At 44.3% G+C, this 12332-nt stretch overlaps 2 protein-coding genes across 7 annotated transcripts in view; one reads left to right on the top strand and one right to left on the bottom strand.

Moving 5' to 3' along the window:
* Window positions 1–3397, bottom strand: part of DYNLT2 (dynein light chain Tctex-type 2) — a 22909-nt gene extending 19512 nt beyond the window's left edge. The window contains exon 1 of the mRNA XM_014865750.3: window positions 3095–3397. Within this exon, the coding sequence (XP_014721236.2) occupies window positions 3095–3394 (300 nt within the window). The 5' untranslated portion in view covers window positions 3395–3397. The remainder of the gene's footprint in view (window positions 1–3094) is intronic.
* The window catches only part of ERMARD (ER membrane associated RNA degradation), a 27727-nt gene continuing 18685 nt past the window's right edge, over window positions 3291–12332 (top strand). Inside the window, exons 1-6 of one of the 6 annotated variants that reach the window (XM_014865745.3) lie at window positions 3291–3398; window positions 6724–6892; window positions 8214–8353; window positions 9270–9371; window positions 9667–9756; window positions 12013–12110. In XM_014865745.3, coding sequence (XP_014721231.2) covers window positions 3393–3398; window positions 6724–6892; window positions 8214–8353; window positions 9270–9371; window positions 9667–9756; window positions 12013–12110 — 605 coding nt within the window. In that variant the 5' untranslated portion in view covers window positions 3291–3392. Of the gene's footprint in view, window positions 4026–6022; window positions 6158–6723; window positions 6893–8213; window positions 8354–9269; window positions 9372–9666; window positions 9757–12012; window positions 12111–12332 lie in introns of those variants that run through there. The other 5 variants (XM_070513116.1, XM_044760761.2, XM_014865749.3 and 2 more) reach the window with 5 other exon arrangements.

The following is a 12332-nucleotide window of genomic DNA, read 5'->3' as shown; positions in this document are numbered from 1 at the left end:
TTGCATTGTATTTTCCTGCTTCTTTGTAGGTCTACTAATATTTAATTGGACACACATTGTGAATTTACCTTATTTGCATACATTTTTGTACCCTTGTAAATATTCTTGAACTTTCTTCTAGAATGTAGTAACTTGGAAAGAGTTAAATTCTCTTGAGGCTTGTTTTTGAGCTTTGAAAGGCCAGGTTAGAGAAATCTTCAAGTGTAGGAATATTTTCCCCCACACTACTGAGATAACACACTTCTCAGCACTCTAACCAATCTCTTGTGATTTACATGGTTTTCCATTCTTCCTGGTGGGAACACCAACTATTTCACATAAGTCCAAGGATTTTTTCCTGCTCCTCTGAGTGATTCTTTCTCTGGCCACAGGTGGTTTCCTCACCTGATGCACTAATCTGAAGACTTGAGGATAATCCTCTGCACATCTCTGAAGCTGTTTGTACAGCTCTCTGCTAATACTCTATTCTGCAGACTCATAACACCTTGGCCTATCTTGGTTCCCAAATCCTTCTCAACTAAGGGTGACCTCTCCATAAGATGTGAGCTGGAATCCCTCACCAGGCAGTAAATTAGGGGAAATCCTGGGCCTCACCTTTCTGTTCCCCTCTCAGAGATCACTACTGTGTCTGGCCTTACAACCAACTGATAGAAACAACTGCTTCATACATTGTTATTTTCAGCAGCTTCTGGTAGGAGTTATTCATGTTGGCTGCCAGAAGCAGTCCTTTATCAGAAATAAATCTACTATTTTCACCATCTGCCAGGCTGCTTTATGTTTTAGTTGGGGAAGAGAAGCATTACTAGCTCCCTAAACCTCTTAAAAACAAAATATTTATTTTGGTGTTTTTCATTAAGAGAAAGTTCCCTAGGGTAATTATCTTCTTTCTCCCCACAATATACTCAAGGGATACAACTACACTGCACCATAAACAGTGGCTCCCAACCACAATGATTCCCTTGAGGAGAGGGCATGCACCTGCTGTGTGAAAACAACATTCCATTATGCTGAAAACTCACTTCTCTACATTTCTTCCTTATGTATCATATTGGCCTTCCAATTTAGTAGTCTCTTTACTAAGAGTATTTCATCCCTTTATTAAGGAAGAATATTTGTAATCACTTCTGAAAACTAGGCATACGTTTTAAATATGATCAACTTCTGGCATCTACTAAAACAACCTGAGTTTAATTATTCAACCTATTGATACGGCATTTCCTTACGTTAACGGTACTTATAATCCTAGAATAAACCAAGCTTGGTCATGGAATGCCATTACATTGGTGTATTTCTAAATGCCATTTTCCAGTATTTAAGATTTTCAAATGTACACAAGTGAGACTAATCAAGTTTTCAACTTTTTGTAATGCGTTTAACGTTCTGGGATCTTTGGTTGTAAGAAATAAGAAATCATTCTTGTTAAGCAAAGCTGTATTAATTGGGAAGACATGGAGAAGCTCACAGAATGAAAGAGAAGGCTGAAGAACCAGACACGAGCCACTTCAGCAGGTCACCCTCAATATGGATGAAACTAAAGCAGTTTCTTGCATCACTCCAGGAAGAGTTCATCTAATTAGCCTAGTTTTGGTCTTATTCTCACCATACAGTTAAGGAAACTGACTGACAGTCCCACTGAAATGCTACCCAATGGGGGATGCATTAATTCTCCAAAGGAAAATCAAGATCCCACTACTAGAAAAGAAATGGATGCAAGCTAAAGTCAAAAGATGTTTATATTGACCGAATTGTATGTCCTAATTTTTCCTATGCCCAGGAACATGGGAATTATCAGCCACCTGAAAGTTGGCTCACTGTCCTCAGACATCTACTGAGCATTTGCAGAATCCCTTCTCAGCATCTTCCCAACTATTCATCTATTCACATTTCTTATGTGTAGAAGCCTAGATTTTAAGGACACCTACAGTTGATCACATCCAGATCATATAAACAAGAACTGCCTTGGTCTGTATCCCCTTCTGCCCAGATTTTGGCTATATACCAAGTGTACCGATGTGTGTCCTCCTTTTGGATTCAGGTTTACTCATTTTTCAAGACTTCAGACCTTTGGCAGACTCGAAGTTTATAAAAGGCACCTCTGTCTGCCTCAAAATACATTTTTCTTTACTGCAGGTGACCTATCTGTTACTCACTTATTGTGAGGCAATGCAGCAGTTTCTGAGGGCACAACATTTAAAGTTCCACAGGTTAAGGTTTCTAGCCTGGCTCTGCTTTTTCTCAGTTGTGTGAACTCGCCCCATTTTTTTCTCCTACTTTGGTTTGTTCTTTCCTTTGCAAAATGCAGACATCAAAGACCTGTCACTGGAACCTCAAACACTGCCACGACCTTTTTTTGAGAATTCTCTTTTTGACACTTGAAATGTTTTAGGATCTCTAAAAATTAGTGTTTTACCTGTTATCTTCCCTCCTCCCTATCAATCACGGGTCCCATGAATTGGTGATGAAAGGAGACCACACAGACGCGTGGACCAGGAGCCCGGAGCACTGGTTCTGGTCTCAGCCCTATCATCGCACAGTTTTGTCTCACTGCACAAACTTTTCCCCCTTAAAGTCTCCATAAAAGGTGAATCTCGATTACAGTGATGGGTCACATAGAAACCCCAGGGTTACACCACCAATGAAATCGAATGGCATTTCCTACAGTTTCAGACAAGATAAGGTGCAGGACATTTTCAATTTAACTTTTTCCTCCTGTATACTCTTCCAACACCGACAGTGCTGCTGTTTTCAAGATCTCGTAACATCTCATCGCTCCGCTGGCATCTCACACACCTGTCTTGTCTTCAATCCACCACACTCGCTCCTTTCGGGTAAGACCGCCTCTGGCTTGTGCGATGCCACCAGATACACTGCAATTACGTATTCCCGTGAAGAGGGACAAAACGCTTAGGAAACCCGTAGGCTGAGAAGTCTGGAGAGGGTCGCAGACGGCCTCGTCGGCTCTTCCGACCCGGGAACGCGGACTCCACCACGGTCCGCCAGCACGCGGCCTCAGGGCGGGCCCGCGGACTTCCGCTCCGCACCGGAAGCGCCCCGCCGCCCTTGCCGGGGAGCCCCCCGCCGTCGCCGCACTCACGGCCTCCTTCTCGAACATGCTCGGCCTCCTCTCTTTCCGAGGCGTCGACGGTGGCTGCTGAGCGGGCTGGTTTGCCGGCAGCTTCCCGCCTCGGCCTCGCTTCTCCATCCTGGCCCGCTCTCCGAGACGCCCAGCTCCTCCGTCCGCGTCCGCCCTCAACGTCTCTGCAGCTTCCCGCGAGAGCGCAGGTCTCGCGCATGCGCCGCTCCCGCCGGACGTGAGCGCAAGAGGGAGGCAGGGTAGGGGCGGAGCGCTCCCTGCGTCATCCCGCGGCGCCGGCGGCCGGGAGCCGGAAGTCATGGAGGTAAAGCGGGCGGGAAGCGCGCCCGTGCTGGCCCGGCGCCCGCCGCCGTGCTGGCCGCACCCCTCTGGCGGGGCGGCCTTGGCGGGGGGCGCGGGAGGGTCTGCCTATCCCACCGGCTCCAAGCGGGCTCCTGGGCGGGGTTCCGGGCCCCCTCGTGTCTGCGTCTGCGCAGGTCCCCTCTCCCGCGCTGTCGGCTCCCGGCGTGAGGGGGCACCGGCGCTTGTTCTCCGGGCCCCCTCCCTGTCAGCTCCCTGGGCCACGCGGGCGAACAGAGGGTGTGAGGATTAGTGTGACGCCGTGCGCACGCGCGCGGGGACGGACGGGCTCTAACGCGTGACCCGGCGCCGGGCGTGCGGCCGAGCGCGCGACGGCGGCGCGTTCCCCCCGCGCTCGTCCCCGCGTGTCGCTTCTCTGCGTCGCCGCCAGGACCGCCTCCGCGCGCCCACGTGCCGTCGCCGTGAGTCCGCGGCTGTCCGGTGACTACTGGAGCCCAGTCGCCGAGTCTCGCGGGCGGCTGCGCACCGCACGCCGGGGAGGGCTGTACTCGTTCCCGCCTTGGGACGTCAGACGTCAGACGTTTGTCGTCAGTGTTAGCCATAGCTCTGCGTCTTGAGTGCTGCGTGCTAGGTACTCCTCACGTATTATCTGTAGTGCCTGCAGCCCCGGAAGGTGATGGTATTTGGCACAATTGACAGTTCACACTGGGCTCAGACACGTTAAATAACTTGCAAGGCAAGAGGTAGAAAGAGTCGGAGGAAGAATTTGGATTTGAGCCTTACTGCTCCAGAGCCCGGGGCTCTGGGCAGCCAGTGAGGAGTCAGGATAAGGGTGTGGGTGGCTGCCCACGTGTGCGTGCACTTGCAGGCGCCCAGGGTTTCTGGCTGCTGGTGGGAGGACCCACCTTCGTGACTAGTACATGGGACAGTTCAAGTATTGCAGCGTCTCATCTGTTTATTTGACGTTCGATTTTATTTCTTCATTAACAGTGAGGTCTTGTCCAAGAGAGTATGGGCTGAAAAGTTCATCTAAAAGCCAACTTCTGGAATTGTGCGTCTGTTGGTAGCCAGTGGCTGAGGGTGGGGAGACTTGGAGTGCGTTTCAGCCCAGGGTAGGAGGAGCCAACCATTCAGTAACTCTTATCACTTATTGTGCGCCAGGAGCTACGCCATGGCCTTGGGGTGCAAGGCTGTGTAAGACCTAGTCTCTGTGCTCCAGGGTCTTACAGTTTGGTTGAGGCTGAGGGGCAACTGTGTTGATAGGGCAGCCACAACCCAAAGAAAGATGTTGAGGCAGATAATCCATAACCAAGCTATAGATCAAAATTGGGGTGAGTTTGTTATGAGCCAGATCTGAGGGCTAGCCCGGGCTCTTCCTTCCCCAAGGAAGGAAGGGCGCCAAAGTGGGGTGTGCAGAGTGGTTAAATCCCACCGAAGAGCGTTATCACGTGTGATTGGAATGTCCCTTTTACAGTAGTTGGGAGATTGCCCAGCTGGCACAGCACTGCTGTTCACACAGCAGGCAGCGGGTCTGTTGTTTGGAGCTGAGTGATCACAGGCTGAGCGCAGCAATCAGTTCCTGGTGTAGGGAGAGATGCTCATCCTTAAGGAAATGCCAAGTTGGGGGCAGTTGCATCTTTATCTTAAGGGTATTTGTTCTTGTCTTTGGGACACAGCAAACGCTTAAAGCACATACGTAATACATGCTCGATGGCCATGTCAAGCCCTTTTGGAAAGCAAGGTCAGGCTGAGTTAATTTTACACCAAATGGCCTCCTCATGTACTCCAATCCATTGCTTGACCTTTGTTTATCAAAAACCTTTCTCAAAACTTCAGTTGCCATGTCCACGGCTGGCTTTAGTAGTGTGGTAGATGGGCTTTTGTGTGACAGTATCATTTCTGCCTGCCACCTGTCACTCCAGAACCACAGCCCATTCCTTTAGAGTTCGAATGCTTTTTAAAAATTCAAGGAATCCCTTTTGATGTGAAAATAACCCTTTAGTGTTATATCTTTTTTGAACTGAGAGAATTTAATATAAAGAGTTAACTAGGTATAACATTGTTAACTAGATATCTAAAAGGATAAAAAGAGATCTCTGAAAGTATCGTGGAGATGGCAGCTGGCCAAGTAGTCACTACCCATAGGACCGAGGAAACTAAGAAAAGTGGTGGGAATTTTAAAACTTAGAAACTTAGAGAAAGGTCCCCAAGTACTCAAACTCAGATCTCTAAGGAGGCAGTTGTGCTGCTAAGCTACGTGGAGGGGCTGGCGAGTGGGAAGCAGGCTCTTGAGGTGGCACTGGACAGGTGGTGATGTGTCTCTTGCGGGGGCACAGTGTGGAAGCTCGGCCTACAAGTGTCGGGAAAACTGCAGACTGGATTCAGCTGCTGCAGCAGGGGGCACTGCTGCTGCTGGGGCAACGCTCAAAGTAATAGAAAGTGGACAGGAAGTCCCCAGGCTGCAGGAGCAAGTCCCTTCTTCCCCCTGCTGTCTTGCAGTGTCCCTTCGAGTGCCCTGACTCGTTGAGTAAGCTGTGGTCTGCAGAGTCATGGAGAATCACTGAATATTCACACAAGTTTCATGTGCTAGGATCAGTTGACAGCCAGGGCTGAGAGTGGGAAGTGAAGCTTCTGGGGAACAGGACAAGGGAACAAGGTGACAAGGCAATGCTTAACAGCGTGGAGGAATTAAACTGGCCAGCTTCCCAATTCAGGGAGCTGGCAGGACTACCTCACTACTGCTAGAACGCAGACGCCGCCTAGGTCAGTTTCAGACCCAGAATGTGAACACAGGTTTATAGGATGATCTTAGTGTAGTGAGGAGATAATTATGAGGATTTTGGTTTTGTTTAATCCTTCATGAAAAAGCAGTGTGGTTTGCTGCCTTTTACATAACGTAGGGATCAGAGGTGTGCTTTTTACTTCTGTTTTAGTATATTATGCTTGGTTTTCTGCTTTCCCACTGCCCATAAAAAAAGGCTTATTTTGATAACTTTGGGATAGTAAAGGAATGCTGAAAGGAGTAACGTGCTCGTCTGTAAAACACATTGAGCTCCTGTAAACTCATATCTTAACAAATATTGTAATTAATAAAATAATTTTAAATCTTCACATTTTTATTTGAAAATATGCAAAGTATCTTTATATTTCATCACAATGCTTTAATCATACAGCTTTCATGATAGCCAGAAAGTGTGTTGACAGTAGCTATACCTGAGTATAGTCTGTACTTAAGATAGAATAGAATTTCCTCATGATTTAAATATATAATTAATAGTCCTCTGTTTTTATTTCCTGTTAAACAGTGTCTTCTATGTTTTATATTTCAGGTATTAGTAGAGGATCCTATTACCACCTGTCTGTCTCCCTCAGTGTATGATATGATATGTAAACTTGGGTTTGAAGTCAGAGAACGCTGTGATATCAATAGTATTGTAACTCAGAGTGGTGAAGTGTGCTGGCAGACAATTACAGACTGTGTGCTTTATACAGAGTCAGGTTTGTACTTTCTCTGCCCCACAACTGTTGCATTTAAAATACCTCGATCTGTAAAGTGTCCCTTTCTGACCATTGCTGCTTTTGATTAGAGGATGTTGTAATGCAGGCCTAACTCAAAAGAGAACAGGAATCAGTGTGAAAAGCAAGAGAATGAGTCCAGAGACGCATAGAAGAGTTAACAAAAATCTGGGCCCAGAAAATGCTGTGTGAGAAGGAGGGGTTGGGAGGCAGTGGGGGGTGGAGGGGCTGTGCATGACACAGATGTCAGCTCGAGGCCAGTAATCCAGGGGGAAAAGGGAAGAAAGTAGAAGTCACATGAATTAAGGGTATGAAATGACCAGTAATGCATTACACAGTTATTTTAAAGGTCTTCTGCACATTCTTGGACATTTTTTGGAGCAGGGATTGGGGTTGGAAAATTTCATAATACTTATAAAAATTACAAACGAATGTGCTCTGGCCCAGCAATTCCATCCAGGAATTGGAGTCAGGCATATTTACAGGTATGAAAGTGGTGTCTGTGCAGGCTCCTCTTTGCAGCATTTTGAGGTAGTAAAAAAGAAGAAACACTGGAGACAGCCACATGTCAGGCAGTAGGGGATTGGTTAAGTTAGTTAGGAAAAATGCACATAAGGGAATATTTGCAGTAGTGAGAAAGAACGAGGGGGCCCATCTTTTTGATTCAGAAATCTCTGTTAGCTATATGGCTATGTAAAAAAATAGGAGGAGCATGTATTTGTATTTGCTTGTGTAAGTATAAGTATTTCCAAGATTACCCAAGGAATTAGTAACAGTTCTGCTATAGGAAGGAGAATCGGGCGGCCAGGAGGGAGACTCACCTTTTAAATTTTTTCGTTGAGCACCGTGTGAATGTTCAGCTCCAAACTTATCAAAAAAATGAAAACAACAAAATATTCATCTTATAGATATGTTCTAAAATAATTTCATTGGGAATCTCACAGTCTAATAATGTTCAGTAAAAAGTAAAGTCAGGTTAAAATATAATATATATACAGTATGAACCTGATTTTGTATAAACCTAAATGCAAGTAAAGAAATTGAAGGAAATGTTTTTTCTCTCGTTTGAACCTTTCTGTATTTTCCAGATTCTCTACTGACAGTATATTTTTCTTTTACAGTCAGATAAACACTATGTAACTTATTTCCAACAATATATGAGTATCTTTAGTGTAACTTCAACTATAAACTGGTTGTTGATTTTGTGGAAATTTCATAAAGCAATTTTCCTTTGATAATTTAGACATTTTTCATCACTTGGTATGGGTCTGTGGTACTAAAACTTGTTTTCTTGTCCTTGAAGCCCAGGGTCTGGATTACTGGGAAAGCGTGAGGCTGCTGGGCCCTGTGTGTGAGGCCGTCCACTTACATTTGTTATCTCTGACCAGGGGGCAGTTTGAAATTCGATATGCACCATGGCTCCAATGGACAAGTTTTCCAGAGGTTTGGCTTTTAAACAACCTTTAGAAAGAAAAGACTTTGCAAGTTCCACTTAGAGGCCCTTGTTACTTGCTAATTTTAAAGGGGTCTCCATCCTCAGGGCCTTCCAACTGTGAAGAAGGCTTAGGGTCACAGGGCAACTTGGGACTGTTCTGCGGTCATCGAAGCCTCAGCTGAGAGGCACATCCTTTGAACAGAAGAAGGTTTTGGATGCAGGATCAGAATGGAGGGCTGAGGAGCTAGCTTGGTGCATGGGCACTGTCCTGGGACAGAGAAAAATGGACTGCTCCAGAAAAAGGAAAGACCTTGTGGATGGATAGTAAGGCATTCTTGAGACAGTGGGCCCAGAGACTGGAGATGAGGATGCTTGGTTTGGCGAGGGTGAATGGAAGGGAGGAGGGTAGTTTGGGACCATGCCCAAACCTTGTTTTGGTTGGTTTGTTGGTTGGTTCAAACCAACCATTTCACTTGTCCACAATAGGGCAGTAACTATAAGAGTCTGTTGTAAAATTCTTTGAATTTCCTAATGTAGAGCAGAAGGATCGTCGCTTCTCCCTTTGTAATAGCTCTCATGAGTGGCAGGGTGAGCTGCCTTATGTTTATTTTTAAGAACTAATCAAAACAGGAAATAAGATTTCGGTCAAAATATTTGACGTTTCAATTTACAGTTATGCCAGACTTATTGCTTTTAACAAACATTTAAATATAGAGAGAACTTTCAAAAAACTCCTCAGATATTAAAATATTTTCTTGATTCTTTTGATACTGTGTTTATGTAGAAAATGTTTACCCATACCAAACAAGTCATTAAAATACGCTAACTGAAATCTTTAGAGGTTTGAATTTCATTGATAGTATTGTTACTTTGAGAAATATTTCTCACTAAGCGCAAATTTAACATATGTCTTATTCTAAACAGTTATTTCCTGAAGTATTTGACGCTTTGGAAAGTCGTCAATCCCCTGCTATTTCTCTCGGCTTAATGAAGCTGACATCATGTCTGGAACGAACCTTGGGTGATGTAAGTATGAGAACTCTTTCATTGTTGGTCCATTAAAGTATCTAAATGAACGTTAAACCATTCTACAGTTGCACTCAAATTTCTTGATTTTGATTATTGTTTCCTGTAAAAGAAAATCATTTGGCACAGATTTTAAATATTTTTCTTTTTGAATGATTATAAAATCGAAACATTGGTATCTTTAGTACTTTTCTTTCTTCTTTTGTCCAAAGAGTTGCTTTATGGGCGACTTTTTTCTTAACATCTTTTGGCTCATTATAATGCAATCATTATACAGTTTTTGTTTGAATTTTAGGTATTTTTACTGATTGGGAAGGAATGCCCTTTTCTTTTAAGAGATCTGCTTGCATCTGAAGAGCTTGCGCAAGTCTTTGGGCAGTCTGTGGTAAGCTTGTTCACTAAAACTAATAGAGTAACACAACACAAAACAGTTAATGTTAGCTGTACTTTTACTTCTCAAAAACTGGTGCTACATTAGGAAAAACATAATTATATCAGTGATTCAGGCTTATTTTCCATTACCACCTCCCCTTACAGAATTGCCACTCTTCCAGACAAAAGACACACCTCTCTCTTATCCTGAGTCTTAGTGTGCTGCAGTAACCTCTGATGTGATGACCTCTGGTGTGATGACCTCCGAAGTAATAGCCTCTGGTCTAATAGTCTCTGATGTGATGACCTCCAGTGTGATGATGTCTGCTTTGAGGACCTCTGCCGTGAGGACCTCTGGTGTCAGGACTTCTGGTGTGATGACCTCTGGTATAATCGCCTCTGCTCTAATAACCTCTGATGCATTGACCTCTAGTGTGAAGACCTCTGGTTCGATGACCTCTGATGTGATAACATCTGCTGTGAGGACCTCTGCCATGAGGACCTCTGGTGTAATAACCTCTGAGGCGCCAGTCAGATGAGCAGTTTGAAGTCTATTGCTTTCATTAATTATATGTTAATAATTATATCGGGGCTGGCCCCATGGCCTAGTGGTTAAGTTCATGCGTCCTGCTTTGGCAGCCCGGGGTTTTGCCAGTTTGGATCCTGGGCACGGACATGGCATCACTCATCAAGCCATACTGAGGCAGCGTCCCGCATAGCACAACTAGAAGCACTCACAACTAGAAGATACAACTATGTACTGGGGGGCTTTGGGGAGAAAAAGAAGAAGAAGGAAAAAAAAGGATTGACAACAGATGTTAGCTCAAGTGCCAATCTTTAAAAAAAATAATTATAATACTAACTTATTTTAGAATAAAATTTTTACCCTTTAAAGAGGGATGTTACAGTTTTGCTCTAAAATATCAGTATTTTTAACACATAATATTTTTAACATTGCAAAGGGAAATTATGCCCTTTGTGACTGTTGAAGCTTATGGAGAAAAAAAATTTAGATGCAGTTGAAAAACATGCAGAGCTATATGCTTTTTCAGAATCTTTGAGAGACCACGTGGTCAAGATTGTTTAAGACTAATGAATAACCTTTAGGCAACCGAATGAGGCAAGGTCGAAGTGAAAAAGAAAGCCAGGATAGTGTCATGCAGAAGGTGAAGCCTGCCACGCCAGGAAGTCATTTACAATAATTGTGTGATATATTATAGGCTAGACTCATAGGTATTGGATAAGGAATCTGTCTTCTGTAAAGCTTTCCCACTTTTCATGGTGGTTTCTTACCCCTTGTCAGCTTAAACATCATTTTCTTTGGTGGAGAATATGGAATGAAGATAAAGCACAAACTTCTCGTTGTTAGATGGAATTCTTAACCACATTTGGTTGTTTTGATCTGTTGTTGTTACCTACCTGTGTGCTGTTAGCCTTTTGCTTCCCTGCAGCCACTTTTAGCCCCTAGATTGTTTTACTAGTTCGTTGGCATATATATTTCTGATTGCCCAGACGCTATAAGCAATTAACTAAAAAGTAATATTAAATTCAAAATAAATAATATTAAATTATTAATATTAAAGTGTTAAAAATTAATATGGGAGCAAAGCCTTCCTGGAGTGGCATTGAAGAGCTGGTTGTTAGGTATTCTGAGATGGGGTGGAAATCCCTCTTTGTAACTTCCACTCTCGGGCTTTCCCTCCCTCTAAGTGATTCACAGTGCCAGGGTCTCCTCTTCTCAGCAGCCATCGTTCAGGTGGATGAAGACAGCTTCCGTTCCTTTCCTGAGTCCTCTGGAGGCTCAGCTGTTCTTTGTCGTATGACAAGCTTTTAAGTTCTTTCAGTGTGAACATCTTGCGTTTTTTCTGAATCTCTTCTAAAGTCTGGTGCTTCAAACCCAGAGGCAGCCCATGGTCAAATCTCATCCCCCTTGATAGCTTTGTGTCATCTGAGACCTTGGTCTCCCCTCCCCATGCCTGTATTTTTCTCGTCTGCACAGTGGGAGTCATAGTAGTACCTTCCTTGTAGGCTGTTCTGAGGATGAATGAGTACATTCATCACACATACGTGCGAAGTGTGTCTGACGTACCAAATGCTCAGTACTGTTGGTTTATTATGATTATCGTTATTATCACTATACGTGAGCCACGATATTGGTTCTCTTAGTTCTAAAGAAGAAAGCAGACATCATCCCAGTATTGTACTGGTGTATTCAGTAATTCAGGAATTATGTACCTACTCGATAATCTGCTGTCCTTACCCTGGTTAGGTGGACGTGCTGAAAGTCTTCATTGGCTCCCCATGTGGACTCAACCTGCGTAACGTCTTGTGGCATGGATTTGCGTCACCTCAGGAAGTTCCTCCAAAGTAAGTTGCTCGTGATGTAATTTCTTTCTTTTTTGATATACTTATGAGTTTATCTTGAATTTCACAGCAGGGAAAGATGGGTCTTGAGAAACGTGAGAGAGTTTTGAGGCAGGATTTTGAGGATTAAACTGAATATTAATAGCGCAATGGCTGAAGTGGTGACAGCTGTGATTTCACGGACTTACACCCCGAAGGCAATTCTGAGGTTAAACCTGATGGGAA

The sequence above is a fragment of the Equus asinus genome, chromosome 1 (genome assembly GCF_041296235.1).
Source record: "Equus asinus isolate D_3611 breed Donkey chromosome 1, EquAss-T2T_v2, whole genome shotgun sequence".
NCBI classification, from domain to species: domain Eukaryota; kingdom Metazoa; phylum Chordata; class Mammalia; order Perissodactyla; family Equidae; genus Equus; species Equus asinus.
The sequence above is the reverse complement of the archived record's forward strand: the minus strand, read 5'-3'. Positions and strand labels throughout refer to the sequence as shown.